Genomic DNA, 14,998 nt, shown 5'->3' on the forward strand with positions numbered 1-14,998 from the left:
ACCTCAGCAGGATGCATGATCTCATTATTTATAATGGTCTTGACAGATGACCAGCCTCAGGTGGTTTCACGTGCTTTCCACATGGGGGAGGCTCCAATGTTGTTGACTACATCATGGGATCCCTTGCCTCCACATCTCGCATCAGTGACTTTACCGTAGCACCTCTGCCACCAGGGGCTGATCATACCTATCTTTTCTTTAGCATTTCCACTCCTCGTCGCGTAGCACTTCCCACCTCACAGAGTTCTTACTCCACCTACCATGATATACGCTTTCATCGTGATCACGCACCTACTTACTATGGCCGTCTATGCATACTTCTCTCCTACATTGACTTCATACCCCTATTAGAGGACCGTGATGTCCTAATCATCTGCTCACTACAAGAGGCTGCTCTTCACACTTTCCCTCACACCACCCGCTCTACCCGCCCACCACCCCCTGGGACCGTACCCTGTAATAGCTAGTACGATGATGAGTATAAGGCTCTACGCCGTAAGCTCAGATTCGAAACGAAGAACAGTCTTTCGAGAGAACCAGAGATGCTATGCGAGTACCGTCGATTGGTACGCAGAAAGAAACTAGACTTTGTTCGTCGGAACGAAGAGAAGCTACTGAACATCTTGTTTAGTAACAACCCTAAGGACTTTTAGCGGAGATTTCTAGAGGGACAGTCCCCCTCACCACTCACTCACACTCAAGTCTCGTTCGATTATGCACGCACACTCTTATGATATCCTAGAGACACTACGCGAGTACCGTCGACTGGTACACAGAAAGAAACTAGACTTTGTTCGCCGGAACGAAGAGGAGCCACTAAACATCTTGTTCAGTAACAACTCTAAGGACTTTTGGCAGAGATTCTAGAGGGACAGTCCCCCTCACCACTCAATGACACTCAGGTCTGGTTCGATTATGCACGCACACTCTATGATATCCCAAATCAGCCAGTCCCTAACCTCTCACATATGCTACGCCCCACATCTTGCACCCTCTTCACTGGGGGGGGGGGTAAAGGATGCTGCAATAAAACCTCATAATGGCCGAGCAAAGGATCATGAGGGACTATGCATTGCCATACATAAATGATATATTTCTATTTGCAAGATGAAAGTGGCTTGGAGAGATACGTGAATGCCTTAAGTATGTTCAGCTATTTTTCTACCATGCTAGTTTGATAAGACAAGACAAAGCCCATGCCCATTGGACACTGCACAAATGAGTTGCATTCACATTTCGTGGTTGAGCTGGCCTCTTCAGCTTCTTGCTTGGAGGTAGTACATCCACTAAGGCTTTCAACCATAAGAGCACCATATCAAGCACCAACAAATATTGATGCCTTTGCCTCGAATTCCCAACAGCTGAGATTGTACTCTTGCAGAACTTCCCATCTTGGATTGCCCACAATAGGGACATGTCCACTTGCGTGATCCTCCTGCAAGCTGCTCTTTAGCATTCTCATATCAACCTCATTCCACTAAGGGGATTGAGCATCAGGGCATGGAGGGCCCATCACACTCCAAACTTAAAACTGTTCAGTTACTGTAACTGGTATATATAGAAGTTTGTATTATGTAGGAATCAAAGATTGCTTGCACTATGCAACCTGGTCCCTGGGTCCTATAGGCTGTGTAATATGAAACATGCAAATACTAAATGTTTGTACATTAAAGCAGTTGTCAACATCAAATTTGAAAATATTAATCTTAAATTCAATTGCCAGAGAATAGAAATTATTCTCTGGTTTACACTTACCAAGTAGGCAGGTATGACAAACTGCTAGGTAGCAGCCCGCGGTGCTGAACAAGTATGTAGCAGCCAGCTTTGACAAACAGGTAGGCAGCTGGCTGCTGTGGATACAGAACCCAGGCAGCAATGACGAACAGTAGGGCCTATGGCCGCCCTAGGCAGTGGTGCTGCTGTGGTTAGTAGATGCAGGTAGGCAGCAATGATGACGCTAGCACTAAGCAGCATGAGGTGAACCATGAGCAGCGTGGATGGTGAGCAGCGTGAGGTGAGTTCAGATGTAGAAGTAATAGACCAGGCTCTAGCAGCGCTGAGCGTAGGCTGCGTTGACAGTGAACCTTGATGGCTGAGAGCGACGGCAAATCCACATCGAAAACTATGCCTTTGACCTTGGCCCCAACTCTGTACCTAAGCAGAATGTTCCATAGGCATTCCAGAATGCCATGTAGTCATACATAGCGGCTGGTGTACCCTTCGCATGCCACAAAGAGAATGCGTTCCCAGCACAAAGAGAATGAGTTCTGGCAGTCCACATGAGTGGGATCCTGTTCCCTGGTAGCACTGGGTTCTCAGCATCACTGCCTCAAATATGTGAATAGCAAGCTGTAGTTTAGTGATGGGGAGGCAGTAGACTCGGCCTGCAGCCACCCTCATCATCATATGCCATGATATCATCTATACTTTGCGAGCCACTTGGAAGCATGATACAGAGGGGTCTAGGAAGACTACGGAAAGGCGGAAGTGTTTTATGCAAGGCATAGCCTGCAGGCACTTTTTACATTCTCACAAATCGAGCTTTCTGGTGGTTGTATAGCCCTCCACCCTGGTTGTTGGCACCTGATTCCCGGATATACTAGGCAGTAAGCTGGGATCTTGCGAAGAAGGCTGCATAGCAGGCAGCTCTCTTTTCTGTCGTCAAGTGTCTCATGGATTGCTTATCTGTATCGGTTTTAAGAACCTTTCTAATAGGCAGTCCTTTTGTCTGTTTTTAAAAAAAGGAAGACTAATTACAGTAGTTTGTAACTGACTGCTAGATTCTTGCCCAGAAAATGTCCCAAATATGAGAACCTGGATGGGTGTTTGAGCATGACTTCTATCCCCGCCAACATAGGAAAGCAATAGCTATTATAAACATACAGATTTTCTGCCACACCCTAAGAATAGGACAGTAAACAATCTGAAAGTTCAGGTTACTTCTGATGATAAGGTCTGGGCAACAACACTATACCAGGACCACCAAGGGAAATTTGAGTCTCATTATTGCAATCAAAATGATTAGCTAAAATATGCAAAGCATGAATGGAAAACAGTCAACACAACATCAGACTCTATCCCTCCAGTACTACATTGAGGAGAGTTATCAAAGAAAGTATCGATAAGGCCTTGTGCACACTTGTGAAATAGTGTTACATTTCCAGGCTTTATTGACAATTGTTTGAAAGCATAGTTTTCAAATAGTGAGCTCTAGTCCAAGGATATAATGTCAGAAATTCCACAAATCTATAAACCAGTCTGATTCTCTGATGCATAAAGGTCACAGAAATCCAATATACGAGATTCCCCTGCTTTATTGTCATCTTCTTTTTACCCATAAACTGAACAAACACATGCTTGAGGTTGGCCTGTAATCAAACCTTGAATGCAGACCGCTGAATAGCGAGAGATACAACTTCAAACTGTGGGTAATCCTTCAGCTTTGCAGTCACTAGCGGCCTTCCAATCTTCACAACAAAATAAACAAAATCAATCCATTTCGAACACTGAAAAATAGTGATATATTCTCATATATAAGAGAACTCGCTCTCTCTCTCTCTCTCATAAAGCACTTTCTGATTTGGGTGAGATTGGTTTCCATACTGCACTTTCTGAGGGTCTTCATACCAAGCCGAGGACACCAGAACATAGATGCAAATTTGAATCCTACATTAAATACATAAATCCTGAGTATTGGAGTTCATACCCCACATGCAAACCCAAAGCCTAAATGCATATCAGGAAACCAGCTCAGACCCACAGGAGCAAATCTACCGCTTACAGCAAGAACCAAGAGAGCTCAGGCTCAGCTTGCAGCCCTTGGAAGAAAGGTGAAGGAGATGGAGAGTAATGGCAAGCAGGAATCATTGCAGAGGTCACACACAAATGTAGCACATCTCCACCAGCACCAATGCTTGTCTTCATGGTCAAGAAGGTGAGTCCAATTTCCTTATTTAGGGATTTCCATTAAGGCTTACTATAAAAGGCCTAGTGAGAATACTGCAATCAAAGGGCGGGGCGGGAGGGGGGCAGAAGAAAAGGACTAATGTAGGACTGCTATCGTGAGAGTTAGAGGAGATTGTGGAGGGGGCTAAAGTCTTATCCCCTCCCCTCCCCTCCCCTACTCTTCAATTCCACCTCTCTCTCTCTCACTCACACACACACACTTTTTTTTTTTGTGAAACCAGTAACTATAAAATTAACATGAAATCAATGTACATGACATTAGACTCCAAAAGAGAGCCTAATGAAAGAACTCAAAAACAGTGAGAAAACACTTCAAGGCTAGTAGCATCCAAGTCCCTCGCAGCATAACTATCATATAAAGATTGCTTGAGGGACATTCTGAAGAAAGCATATGCCTGAGGAATATCCCATCCTTAAATGTAGTCTCTGTGTCCAAATAGTCCATAGTACCCAAAAGCGAGCCCAGTGAAAGAAAAGGAGGAATGGAGACATCTGAGATGAGAAGCATCCAAACATCCAGAAGAGTTTCCCAAATCTGATAGAGGGAAACCGAAGCTGCAGCAAATGAGAGACATGAGTGATCAATATTCGAGAGTGCGGGCAAGACCATAACAAATTTTTTTTTTCCGAAAAAACAGTGCTGATTATATTACTTCGAAAAAACAAGATACATGACGTTTTGCAGCTGACGGGTCTGCGTTCACAAATCGGACGCAGCCCTAAGAGGAAACAAAAGCTCTCTCTCACGGAGAGATCAGGCGGGTGTGAATAAACAGCCAGAGAGGCGGTGAGTAGCACCACTGAAGGCCCTGAGAAGTATGCTCGAAGAAGAGGCCCTGCGTATCCCAATCTCGAAGGAAACGTCTCCGCTTCTCCCGGCCAGCTCGGGGATCCCCCTGGATCTGGTTCCACTGGCCTCTGAGCGTGTGGATAATCTCGCTCCAGATGTCGGCCATGACCTGGGCAGTAGAGAGAGAGGTACCTCCGAGGATCTGCGCGCAGCGCGAGGTCCAAATGTGCCATCCGACGATGCTGCTAATAATCTCCCAGGCTGGCTGCCTCACCTGAGATCCTGTGTCCGCCTCTGCCAAGTGCTGCGGGATGCCCTCAAGCGGCCCCCAAGTCCCCTGTGTGATAAGGAACATAGGGTCCTGCGGCCCTGCCTCGAACAACTAATGATAGCCAGGTGTGGTGCTGCACCAGCAGAACGCGCCCCAGGTGATCAAACCTAACTCTGGTGCTGCGCGAGTAAGGATCCCGAAGGCCCACCTCCACACGTCCTGGGCGCGAGTGCAGCTCCACAGGCAGTGCTTTGGTGACTCCTCGTCCTCATGACAAATCTGACAGAGACCATCTTGACCAATCTGCCGCAACCAGCTCCCCACTGGAAGACCCTTGTGGGCGAGTAGCCAAAGGAAGTAGGAAATCTTCCGCGGCTGCCAGCTCTCCCACAAGGCCTTCTAGAAGGCCTACAAAAATAGCCTGGAAATACCCTGAGAATACCAACTGGGCCGCTGGGTGGGTGGTCTGCTCTGCATCCTTCCGAGAACGCTCCTGCCCAGTTTCGTGCTGTAAGCGAAGAAAGGGGTCGGCCCCTGGTCTGCCACAACCTCTGGCCATCTCCACTCTCCTGGGTCCCAATCGAGCTCTGACAGGACCCGCCCCTCCCAAAGCCAGAGGCGCCATAACTGCAGCTGATCCTGCTCTATACTAGGATCGATCCGCCAAACCTTCCCCACGAGGCCTACGACACGAACCCTCTGTCACGAGAGAAAGGGGTCGATGAGCGCACCCTCTCTCCTGAGTCGGCCGTCTCCCAAAACAGCGAAGAAGGAAACAGAGGTGTCGTCCAACCGGCCTGCAACAACCAATGGGATGCCACGAGGGGTGAACTGTCCAAGCCAACGGGCATCACCAGGCATGAGGATCTGAATCTCGGGTGGAACCAACCAACCGGTAGGAATCGCTCCATCTATCTCTGTGCATCTCGCCTGAGCTCCACGGATACCTCCGGCTGCGGCTGCTAGAGCAGCGGTCTCCAAGTGTCTGTAAGTGTCCCTCCAAACTCGAAGGGACCGGCCCCCACATCCAGCCGTCCCACAAGATATGCGACCTCTCTCCCAGCTAAAGGCCCAAGGCATCTCTGACCTGATCGTTCCAGATGAGCGGCTGGCGGTTGATCTCCTCCTGGCTGCTGGGAGGCGACTGGAGGAGACTGAGACGGAGTCGCCTCCAAACCATGAGCAGGCTACGAATGAGCGGGGATTGGGGGCAGGTAAGCGGTGCAGAGGTGAAGATCCATCTGAAGGACGGTAGCCACTCTCCTCCTCGGCGCGGGGTGCAAGAACTGATCCCCTACTGAAATAACATCTTCCACGTTTGCCCCCCCCGGGGTCAAGCCGCGGATAACTAACTTGCCCAGCAGGGCCTGACTCTGAAGCTCACGATCAATGACCCCCAAGCCACCCTCAGTCTGCGGAAGAATGACTATCTGCCAGGCTACCCTGGCTCTGGTATCTCTGAGACCATCCCCCCCAGACCACAGGAAATTCCGGACCATCCTCCTGAGCTGTGCCACGTAGGATCTCGAGAAGCACCAACAAGAGGCCACATACCAGGCCGTGGCCAGGAGAACCTGGTTGACTACAAGAGCACGACCTGCAAGAGAGCTTAGCAGTACTCCAAAAAGCCAGCTTCCGTCGTATGGAATCTAGCACCGGGAGAAACTGCTGAGCTGGCGTGATGTCTAGGCCGACCTGAAAGCCGAGATATCTAGCAGTCTGCCCCCGTGGGATCCATCTGAAACCCAAAAACCTCCCCCACTGTGAGCATGCCCCAGGGTTTGTGAGAAAACCAACTGATTTGTTCCAGTTGATTTTCGCACCGGCTGCCGAACAGAAGACCTCTAAGGCCAGCCTCACCCTCTCCAACATCATCTCATCATCCTGAACATACAGCGCTGTGTCATCTGCATACTCCGAGTCTAGGAGCTCCGTGTCCTCCTTGATGGGAAGGCGAACACCCCAGATCCCTGTCGATCTCGCCCAAAGATAGTGTGTCATCGCCTCGGCGAAAAAGAGAAACAGGTAGGGAGCGAGTGGGCAACCCTGACGCACTGATCTCTCCAATCGAAATCGCTCTCCTATCCTGCCGCCGATGATGACCCTGCTGGAAGCTGTCCTGTATAACGCTGAGATACCCTGAATCCATCCCACTGGGAATCCAAGTCTCTCCAAAGTACCCTCCAGGAAGGACCAGTCCACACGATCGTAGGCCTTCTCAAAGTCGAGAAGTGGGATGGCTAAATGTGACCCGCTGTGTTGAGCCCACTCCATCGCCTCTGAGAAGGTGAAGACATTATCCAGGATACTGCGATCCTAGACAAAGCCTGTCTGAGTGTCATGAATGAGGTCAGGGAGTAGTGGCCGAACTCTAGCGCTGATCATCTTGACAAGGATTTTATAGGCAGTGGTGAGGAGAGTGATCGGGCGCCACTGACGGATCTCCTGTCGATCTCCCCCCTTCGGGATGAGGCAGATCAATCCCGAAGAGAGGCTCTCTGGCATATGTCCGCTGCTGAAAATCCTCTGGAGGGCTGCTAGGAGGGGCTGATGAATCTGATCCCAGAAAGTGGTGAAGAAAGCTCTGGAAAGCCCATCCTCACCAGGGCATTTCTGCCCATCGATGGCCATCAAGGCCTCCTGCATCTCGACAGTGGTGAACGGTGCCATCAGCGTTGTCTGCATGCTGGGCTGAACAAGGGCCGGGATGTGCCTCCACACCTCCTCGCGGGAACGTCTAGTGCGGGGGGCAAGCTGCTCCTGCTGGAAAAGAGTCCTGTAGAAGTCAGTAGCCAACCCCAAGACCTCCTCCTGATCGGTAATGATGTGACCCTCCGCTGTCCTAAGACTCCGGAGCTGGTCACCTGCTGCTCTCTGACCATGCGTCCTGAAGAACTCTTTGCTCATCCGGTCGCCCTTCCGAGCCCAGTAGGAGAGGGAGGCGTGATAAGAGAACTTTGAGCGACGCTGGAGAGTCTCCTCAAGAAGGGCTCTGGCTCGAAGGGCCTGGATCCGAAGCTCCTCCAAACCCGGAGCTACCTGCTGGAGCCGCTGAATGGAGGCGAGGTCCCTACGAAGAGCTCTCTCTCTGCCCCATCACTCTTGGCGAACCTGAAGGGCTGCAAGCTGGCAAATCTGGCTGGACTCCTGCAGAGCCTGCGCCACCGACTCTACCAGATCCACGCACTTACCCCAATCTCTGTCCCAAAGGCTACCCATACTACTGCGCACCTCCTCCCTAGAGAAGATGGAATCAGGAATCCTGCACGAACGGGTAGGAAGAGACTGAGCTACCGAGTCTAGTGACAAGAGCACTGGCGCGTGGTCGGAGAGCGTCGTCCCTAGCACTACACCCACCTGACCACCTCTGCTGATGGCCCAATCACTGACATAGAATCTGTCCAATCTCTCCAGGAGTCTGTCCCCATCCCTGGGAAACCCCATGAGAAGTCCAAGCTCCCGTGCCATCGGCGGAAGGACGGGTCTCTCCAGCTATCCCTACCTCCTGTCGCGAAGAGAAAGGAGTCCCAAGCAGACTGCTCTGCCTAAGCTATATCTGTAAACTCTGGTCCTCTGCCCTGCTGGTCCTCCAAAGTCTCCAGATTGTTGAAGTCACCTCCAACAATCCACGAATCCATGTCTGGGAGAATCTCTGTGAGTGTCCTCCAGAAGGTGGCTCTGCGTCGGAGGTCTGTGGGTGCATAGATGTTGAGGATTCCTATTTTGGAGCCCTCCAACTCTAGGCCAACCCAAAGTGCACGACCTGGGATCAACGTACCATGGCCAAAAACTCCCTTGGCAATCGACTCGCAAACGGAAGTGCAGACACCGCCACTCCTCCCCTGTACACCGATCGAGGGCTCCCAATAAGTGTGAAAGCGTCCAAGGAGGATCTTCCCGCAGCTACGGGTATGAGCCACTGACAACTTATGCTCCTGGAGCAGGAGTATATCCAAGCGACCAATCACTGCTGGTTGAAGTTCCTGTCTCAAGATGAGCTTCCTAGGACCACGGGTGCCAGAAGAGTGAAACCCGTTCACGTTCCAGGAGACAAGGTGTAAGCTCATGATGAGTACTGGTAGGCTGTGAACAACTGTCTGCTCGCGGCCGAGGTCGATGAAGAGGCTGGTAGTTCGGAATGAAGGCGCTGACGCTTCTGTGAGGGTTTGGAGGGGGAGGCGGGGTCATCCTACCCGTTCTTCAAAACTTTTAGCAAAGGCGTGAGGCCTTTGGTGCCATGGACAAACGCTTTCTCGAGCCAACTCGAGATCTCTGAGGTAGTCATCCCGTAGAAGGCACGAAGTTTCTGTGGTGTCCAAGCTCTGACATCCTGGGGGAGGGGCCACGACAGAGGGGGCCTAAGGATCACAATCACTCTGAAGCGCTTGGTGGCGCATCGCCACCGTAGGCGCACGTCACCCTCAGACCACTGGGTCTCGAGAAGCTGTCCACCCGTCGAGCCTATCCAGGAGCAAATCTGAGCGTGCGTTTGCTCTCTGAGAGCCTCCCAGACCGAGTCGTCTGTCCAAATCTCGGTGCCGTCGCTGAGAAAAGTGAAAGCAAAGCTGGGGCCATCCCTCGGGGCCAAGGCTGCGATCTTCCCATCCGCCCCTTTACGAAGCAGGAAGATACTAATGTCGAGGCAGGCTGGGAAGGTCCCGAGGTCGGCCACATCCAAGTAGTCCCAGGGACCGGATTTGTAGAAGTCGCGAGGGAGCTCTCTCTCCTGGAGCTGAGGCCCGCCAGAATCTGCAACAGAGGGGGCCGAGCTAGCAGACAAGGAAGGCTGCTCCAGGGGTGGTGCAGTCTCGGGGTGCCCTGCCTGGGGTGTGGAAAGGGAAGGAGGCTGTGGGTTAGGAGACACAGACTCCACAGAAGCGACTAGCGGGGGGGCCGGAGGTAGGGGAGTGGGGGCTACACGTGGCTGAGAAATCACCGGTGAAGCTGACACTGCGGAAGAGCTGAGAGGGGCGGGGGAGGAGGGATGGGGCTGGGGCTGGGACTGGGGCTGAAGAGGAAGAGGCGGGGGCTGAAGAGAAAGAGGCGGGGGTTGAAGCTGAGGGTCGGAAGAAGGGAACTGCGGTTGGGATAGGAGCTGGGGCTGGGTGGAGGGGAGCAGGGGATCAGGAGAGAGGGGGACCTGAGGCTGCGGAGGGCGGGTTACAGACGAGGAAGCAGCTCTCCCTAGACCTTGGGGCGGCTGCTTGTCAGGTCTCTGAGACACTGCTGCAGGCTAAGTAACCTCTGCCTCCTTGCCTTTATCAGAAGTCTTCTTATTCTTTCCTCTTTTCCTTCTGACCTCGGTCCAGCCGCCAGCCACCTCTGGACCAGACTCCGACTGCCTCTACTCCGCCTGACGTGGCTGCCTGAAGGGAGGGGGAGGGGGCTGCGGGAGGGGAACGGGGGGGGCCGAGAGGGACTGGAGAAGCGCGGACAAGCAGCAGCCAGGTGCCCAAAGCCATGACACCTCAGGCACTGGCCAGGCTGTCCTGTGACTACCATGCTCTGAGTAATGCTGCCAGCATCTGTCACAATCTCAATCATTGCAGGGAGGGACGCAGGATCTGCCACAGCCACACGGACTCTGGGAGCTCCTGCCGCAGCAACCGCGTCGACAAAAGTGTCATGCATCACCCAGCCAAAGTGGGAACCCAGGTCCTTGACTATCGGCCGCAACTCAGCAGCAAGGCCTGGAAATACTAGCGTCACTGGGTGGCGAGGTATGCGGAAACGAGCATCAAAGTCCGTTGCGCTAAATCCTTGGTACCAAGGGACTATCATGATGATCTTTCCATCCACAGATGTGGGGGAACCAGCAATCAGGTTGCTCGCAGCTTTCGCAGTGGATAGTTTAAGCCAGAAGATGCCCCTTCCCATGAGGGCCACCTCCTCGATGGGGCTATCCTCTAACATAAGAGTGGCTTGAAGCCAATCCCTGATGGCTGACCTGGAGGGAGAGTGTCCAATGACTCTGCCATAGACTCAAGTGTGGGCAGAGTCATTGGCAACCTGTTGTACCCGAGACGACTGTTGCTCTGTCAAGATCACGCGATAGGCTTCTGGAGAGGGGGGGTCCGACTGGGCCTCCGGTTCCGGGCAAGGAGCCGCCATACTGCCAAGACAAACTGCGAGAGCTTCGATGAGGAAGAGGCTGCCACCAAAAAGAGGGGGGCCTAGACGAGGGATGGAGCTTGGGTGTGGATGAGAAAAAGGCGGGCGAGGCGACGGCGAAGCGGTGGCGAGACGAGGCTGCGGGGGATAGTGGCGAGGCGAGGTGGGGCGGAGGAGGAGGTGAGGCGAAGCGAGGCGAGGCGAGGCGAGGCGGGACGAGGCGGGCGGGCTGTGGCGAGGCTGTGGCGAGCGAGGTGAGGCGGAAGAGGATAAGGCGGAGCGAGGCGAGGCGAGGCGAGGCGGAAGAAGAGGCGGTGGCGAGGCAAGGCGGCGGATAAAGGCGGAGGCGAAGGCGGGGGCGTGGCGAGGGCGAGAGCGAGGGCGAAGCGAAGGCAGGGGCGAAGGCAAAGGCGAGGGCGAAGGGCAAAGGCGAGGGCGGAGGCGATGGCGAGGCGAGGTGAAGGGCGAGTCGACGGCGAAGCTAGGCGGGGACGAAGGCGGTGGCGAGGCGATGCGCTGGGCGAGGGGCGAGGCGAGGCGGAGAGGAAGGTAGGGAGGTAGAGGCTATGGCGAGGGGAGGCAAGACCATAACAAATGGAAAACTGTCTCACGGTGATGAGAGCAACGGGGGCAGGAAGAGGAAGCAATACGACGTGCTTCCAATTTCACCCCAATGGAAAAAGCTCCCACTATACATCTCCAAAAGAAAAGCCTCTGTTTCAATGGCAATTTAGCTTTCCAAATTTTCCTGAGTTTTGATTGCCACCAAGATAAAGGCCTATCCAAATTCCAAAGAGTGTTGGCATGCTTATCAATCCATGGCGGTGGCAGAAGAAATCTGTAGACCATCGAGGATGTCAAATTATGCATTGAAAGTGAACAGGTAGCAGGAGACAAGGAAATCAGATTCCAGTCTAGTAATCTGTCCTGTACAAACAGCGGAGGAACAGGAACAAATGGCTGCAACATAGTTGTAAGTATTCTCCAAATGGGCCTATGATGCAGACCCAAGGGGAATGTCCTGCTAGCTTGTGGAAATGAAAGCACGTAACCATGTTGATCCACCACATCTCCGACAAATCTTATGCCCAATTTCATAAGATTAGATGCTTTAATAGGTGCCTGTAAAGCAAGAGGCAATTCAAACACCTTGCTCCAATGGATGCTTTCCAAATGAAGAGAGTTACCATGATGGGAGGAAGCACCTGACCATTTAGCATAAGAGAGAATTCTCTTCCAATCATGAATAAAAGCAGTAGAAACAAGACAGCCAGGAATTTTCCCCTGAAATGAGGTCATGACTGCTTCCCAGTGATCTGTAATCCAATGCCCATATGCATGGGACTTCATGTTTCCACACATAGCTGCTAACATAATAGCCCATGGCTGTTTTTGCAGAAAGAAATCAGCAATCATAGTGCTCTTTCTTGCCAACATATGAAACTGAAGGTTGAGAATATTCAGTCCGCCATGAGTCTTAGGAGAACAAACAGACTGCATGGGAAGTAGTCGCAAAGCCTTTTTGTGAGATTTGCTTTTCCAAAATATCTCCATAGCCTGGGACATATAGGAAGCCAAATGCTTAAAAGACCAATGAAGAAGAGGCAAATAAAATTGCACATATGACATAATGATAGATTGTACTATCCGAAGTCAAACATGTAGAGGCCAAGTTGACAAGTGCCAGTATTCCAGCTTCTTGTTAATCTTTTGAAGCACCCATTTAAGCTGTTGTTGAGGGGTAATATTCCAGCCAATGGGATACCCTAAATGCCTCGCAATGGTATGGGAAGAAATAATGTGGCATGGCCAGAGAAGTGCATGCCAATCAGCTTCTTTCAATGCTAGAAGATTCGATTTCTGAATCATCAGCATATGCCTGTGCAAGAAACGGCTGTGCCCCTGGAATTTCCAAGCCATGAAGCTGTCCTGTATCTGCAAGATGGTCCATATGCAACAATAACGGATGAGTAGCAATGGCATACAGTAGCGAACTAAGAGGGCATCCCTGTCTCACTGAACGGGTCATAGTCCATGTCCTTGACAACCCACTACCAAGCAGACACTGTGCAGTGGCATGAGAATACAACCAGTAAATAACATGGACGAGCCGAGGGCCAAATCCGAATTTATGCATAGTCTGAGAAATAAAATCCCAATGGACAGTATCAAATGCTTTCGCAATGTCCACTTGTAGAATGAGAACATCTTGTTTAGAATATTTGGCATACTCAATTGCAAGCAAAACATTGGAGATATTGTCAGTAATCTGCCTTCTGGGAACAAACCCATACTGCCTGGGATGAAGTCCTGCTTGCAAGATAAATCGAACCCTAAGGACAATCATCTTGGCAATGAGTTTATAGATGACTGGCATAAGAGATATGGGCCGCCAATCAGCCATTGTCTCACACAACCTTTTTTTGGGGATCAATTTGACAAGGCCATGTTCCAAGAAGGGGGAAGAGATTGTTTTGCCCAAGCATGATTGATCATAAGAAGAAGAGTGTCCTTGAGATCACCCCAAAATGCACGAAAAAATTCAACAATCAATCCATCCCAACCAGGAGAGCTGCCTTTACGTAAATGGCTCAAAGCATCATCTAGTTCATTAAGCATAAATGGCTGCTCCAATGCATGAGCCTGTTCTCGAGACAATATAGGCTGAACATGCATAAGAAATTGAGACCTAGCTGCATTCACTTGCATCGAATAATCAGGCTGAGGAGAAAAGAGATGCTGGAAATGACTAGAGCATTGCGATTCCAATTCTGATTTGGAGGTGGTCCAGGTGCCATCATCCTGCCTGATCCTACAAATATCCTCCTTTCGCCTGTCCGCATGCAGGCTTTTAAAGAAGGTCTTGGAGGAGCAGCCCTTATCCAAAAGGGGTTTCATGCGAGCTCGGATTTGCCACTTCTTTAATTTGCGAAGATCATTTTGATGGATGATATGAACCGCATAAGCGCAAGAATCCTGTTCAGAGGAGGTGAGCTGCCTATAAGAGCTGATTACATCCATTTGTTGCTTGCGAGATTGAGCCCATTTCAGCTTAAGCCTGAGGTTTTCCATGTGACTTCGTCCATAATCTTGAAAAACAGCCTGCAAGCGATGGGCAAGACTGATCCAAGTAAAATCCATGTCCTCCTGAGCATGTAAGAGGAGGGTGCGGACAGCCACTCTCACCATGTTCTGAAATTGTTGATGAAGCAAATAAGCACTATTAACATGGAGTAGGCGACGACCAAAAAAAGGCATATCATCTGTCAAACATGCTATTGATAATGTCAAGCATACTGGAAAGTGATCAGATAGCAAGAGGGAATGATCAACCCATAATGCACATGTGAAACTAGCATACTACTGAGCATGCAACAAATACCATCTGTCAAGTCGAGCCCGGTAATGAGTAAAAGCATTGTGACGGTATGTATAACCCATATCTCCATCCCTTGTTGAGAGCCATAAATCTTCTGCATGCAAGAAAGAAAGCATATCCTCCCAATGTCGAAGCTCAGTGGGGATCATGTGAGAACGATGAGTGGTGTTGTCTTGCATGGCAGGCGAGTTATTAAAGTCTCCACACAAAAAAGCATTAGACAGCCATGGATATTGCTTGAGGGAGGTCCACATTTGAGCTCTTGTCGCAGAAGTTTGAGAGGCATAAACCGATGCTATTTCATAAAGATCGGCATGACAGATGCATCTGATTACCATCCATCGACCCTGGGGGTCGTTGTGAGCAACCGTGGGCTGCATATCATGTTTTACCAGCATGCATACCCCGGAAAAGTGCATTGTACCAGCATAAAATATGTCGTAACCAGCAAAGTGGCCTTGCTGGCCAGCCAAGAAGTGTT

The 14,998-nt window shown here is 50.9% G+C and overlaps 1 protein-coding gene across 1 annotated transcript in view; it reads right to left on the reverse strand.

Moving 5' to 3' along the window:
- Positions 1 to 14,998, reverse strand: part of LOC147882952 (uncharacterized) — a 108,592-nt gene that overhangs the window by 34,891 nt on the left and 58,703 nt on the right. Inside the window, exon 5 of the mRNA XM_087400765.1 lies at positions 3,381 to 3,467. Coding sequence (XP_087256891.1) covers positions 3,381 to 3,467 — 87 coding nt within the window. The remainder of the gene's footprint in view (positions 1 to 3,380; positions 3,468 to 14,998) is intronic.

Source organism: Dipteris shenzhenensis, chromosome 29 (genome assembly GCF_047967505.1).
Source record: "Dipteris shenzhenensis isolate YYH24624 ecotype China chromosome 29, Dip_SZ_1.0, whole genome shotgun sequence".
Lineage (NCBI taxonomy): Eukaryota > Viridiplantae > Streptophyta > Polypodiopsida > Gleicheniales > Dipteridaceae > Dipteris > Dipteris shenzhenensis.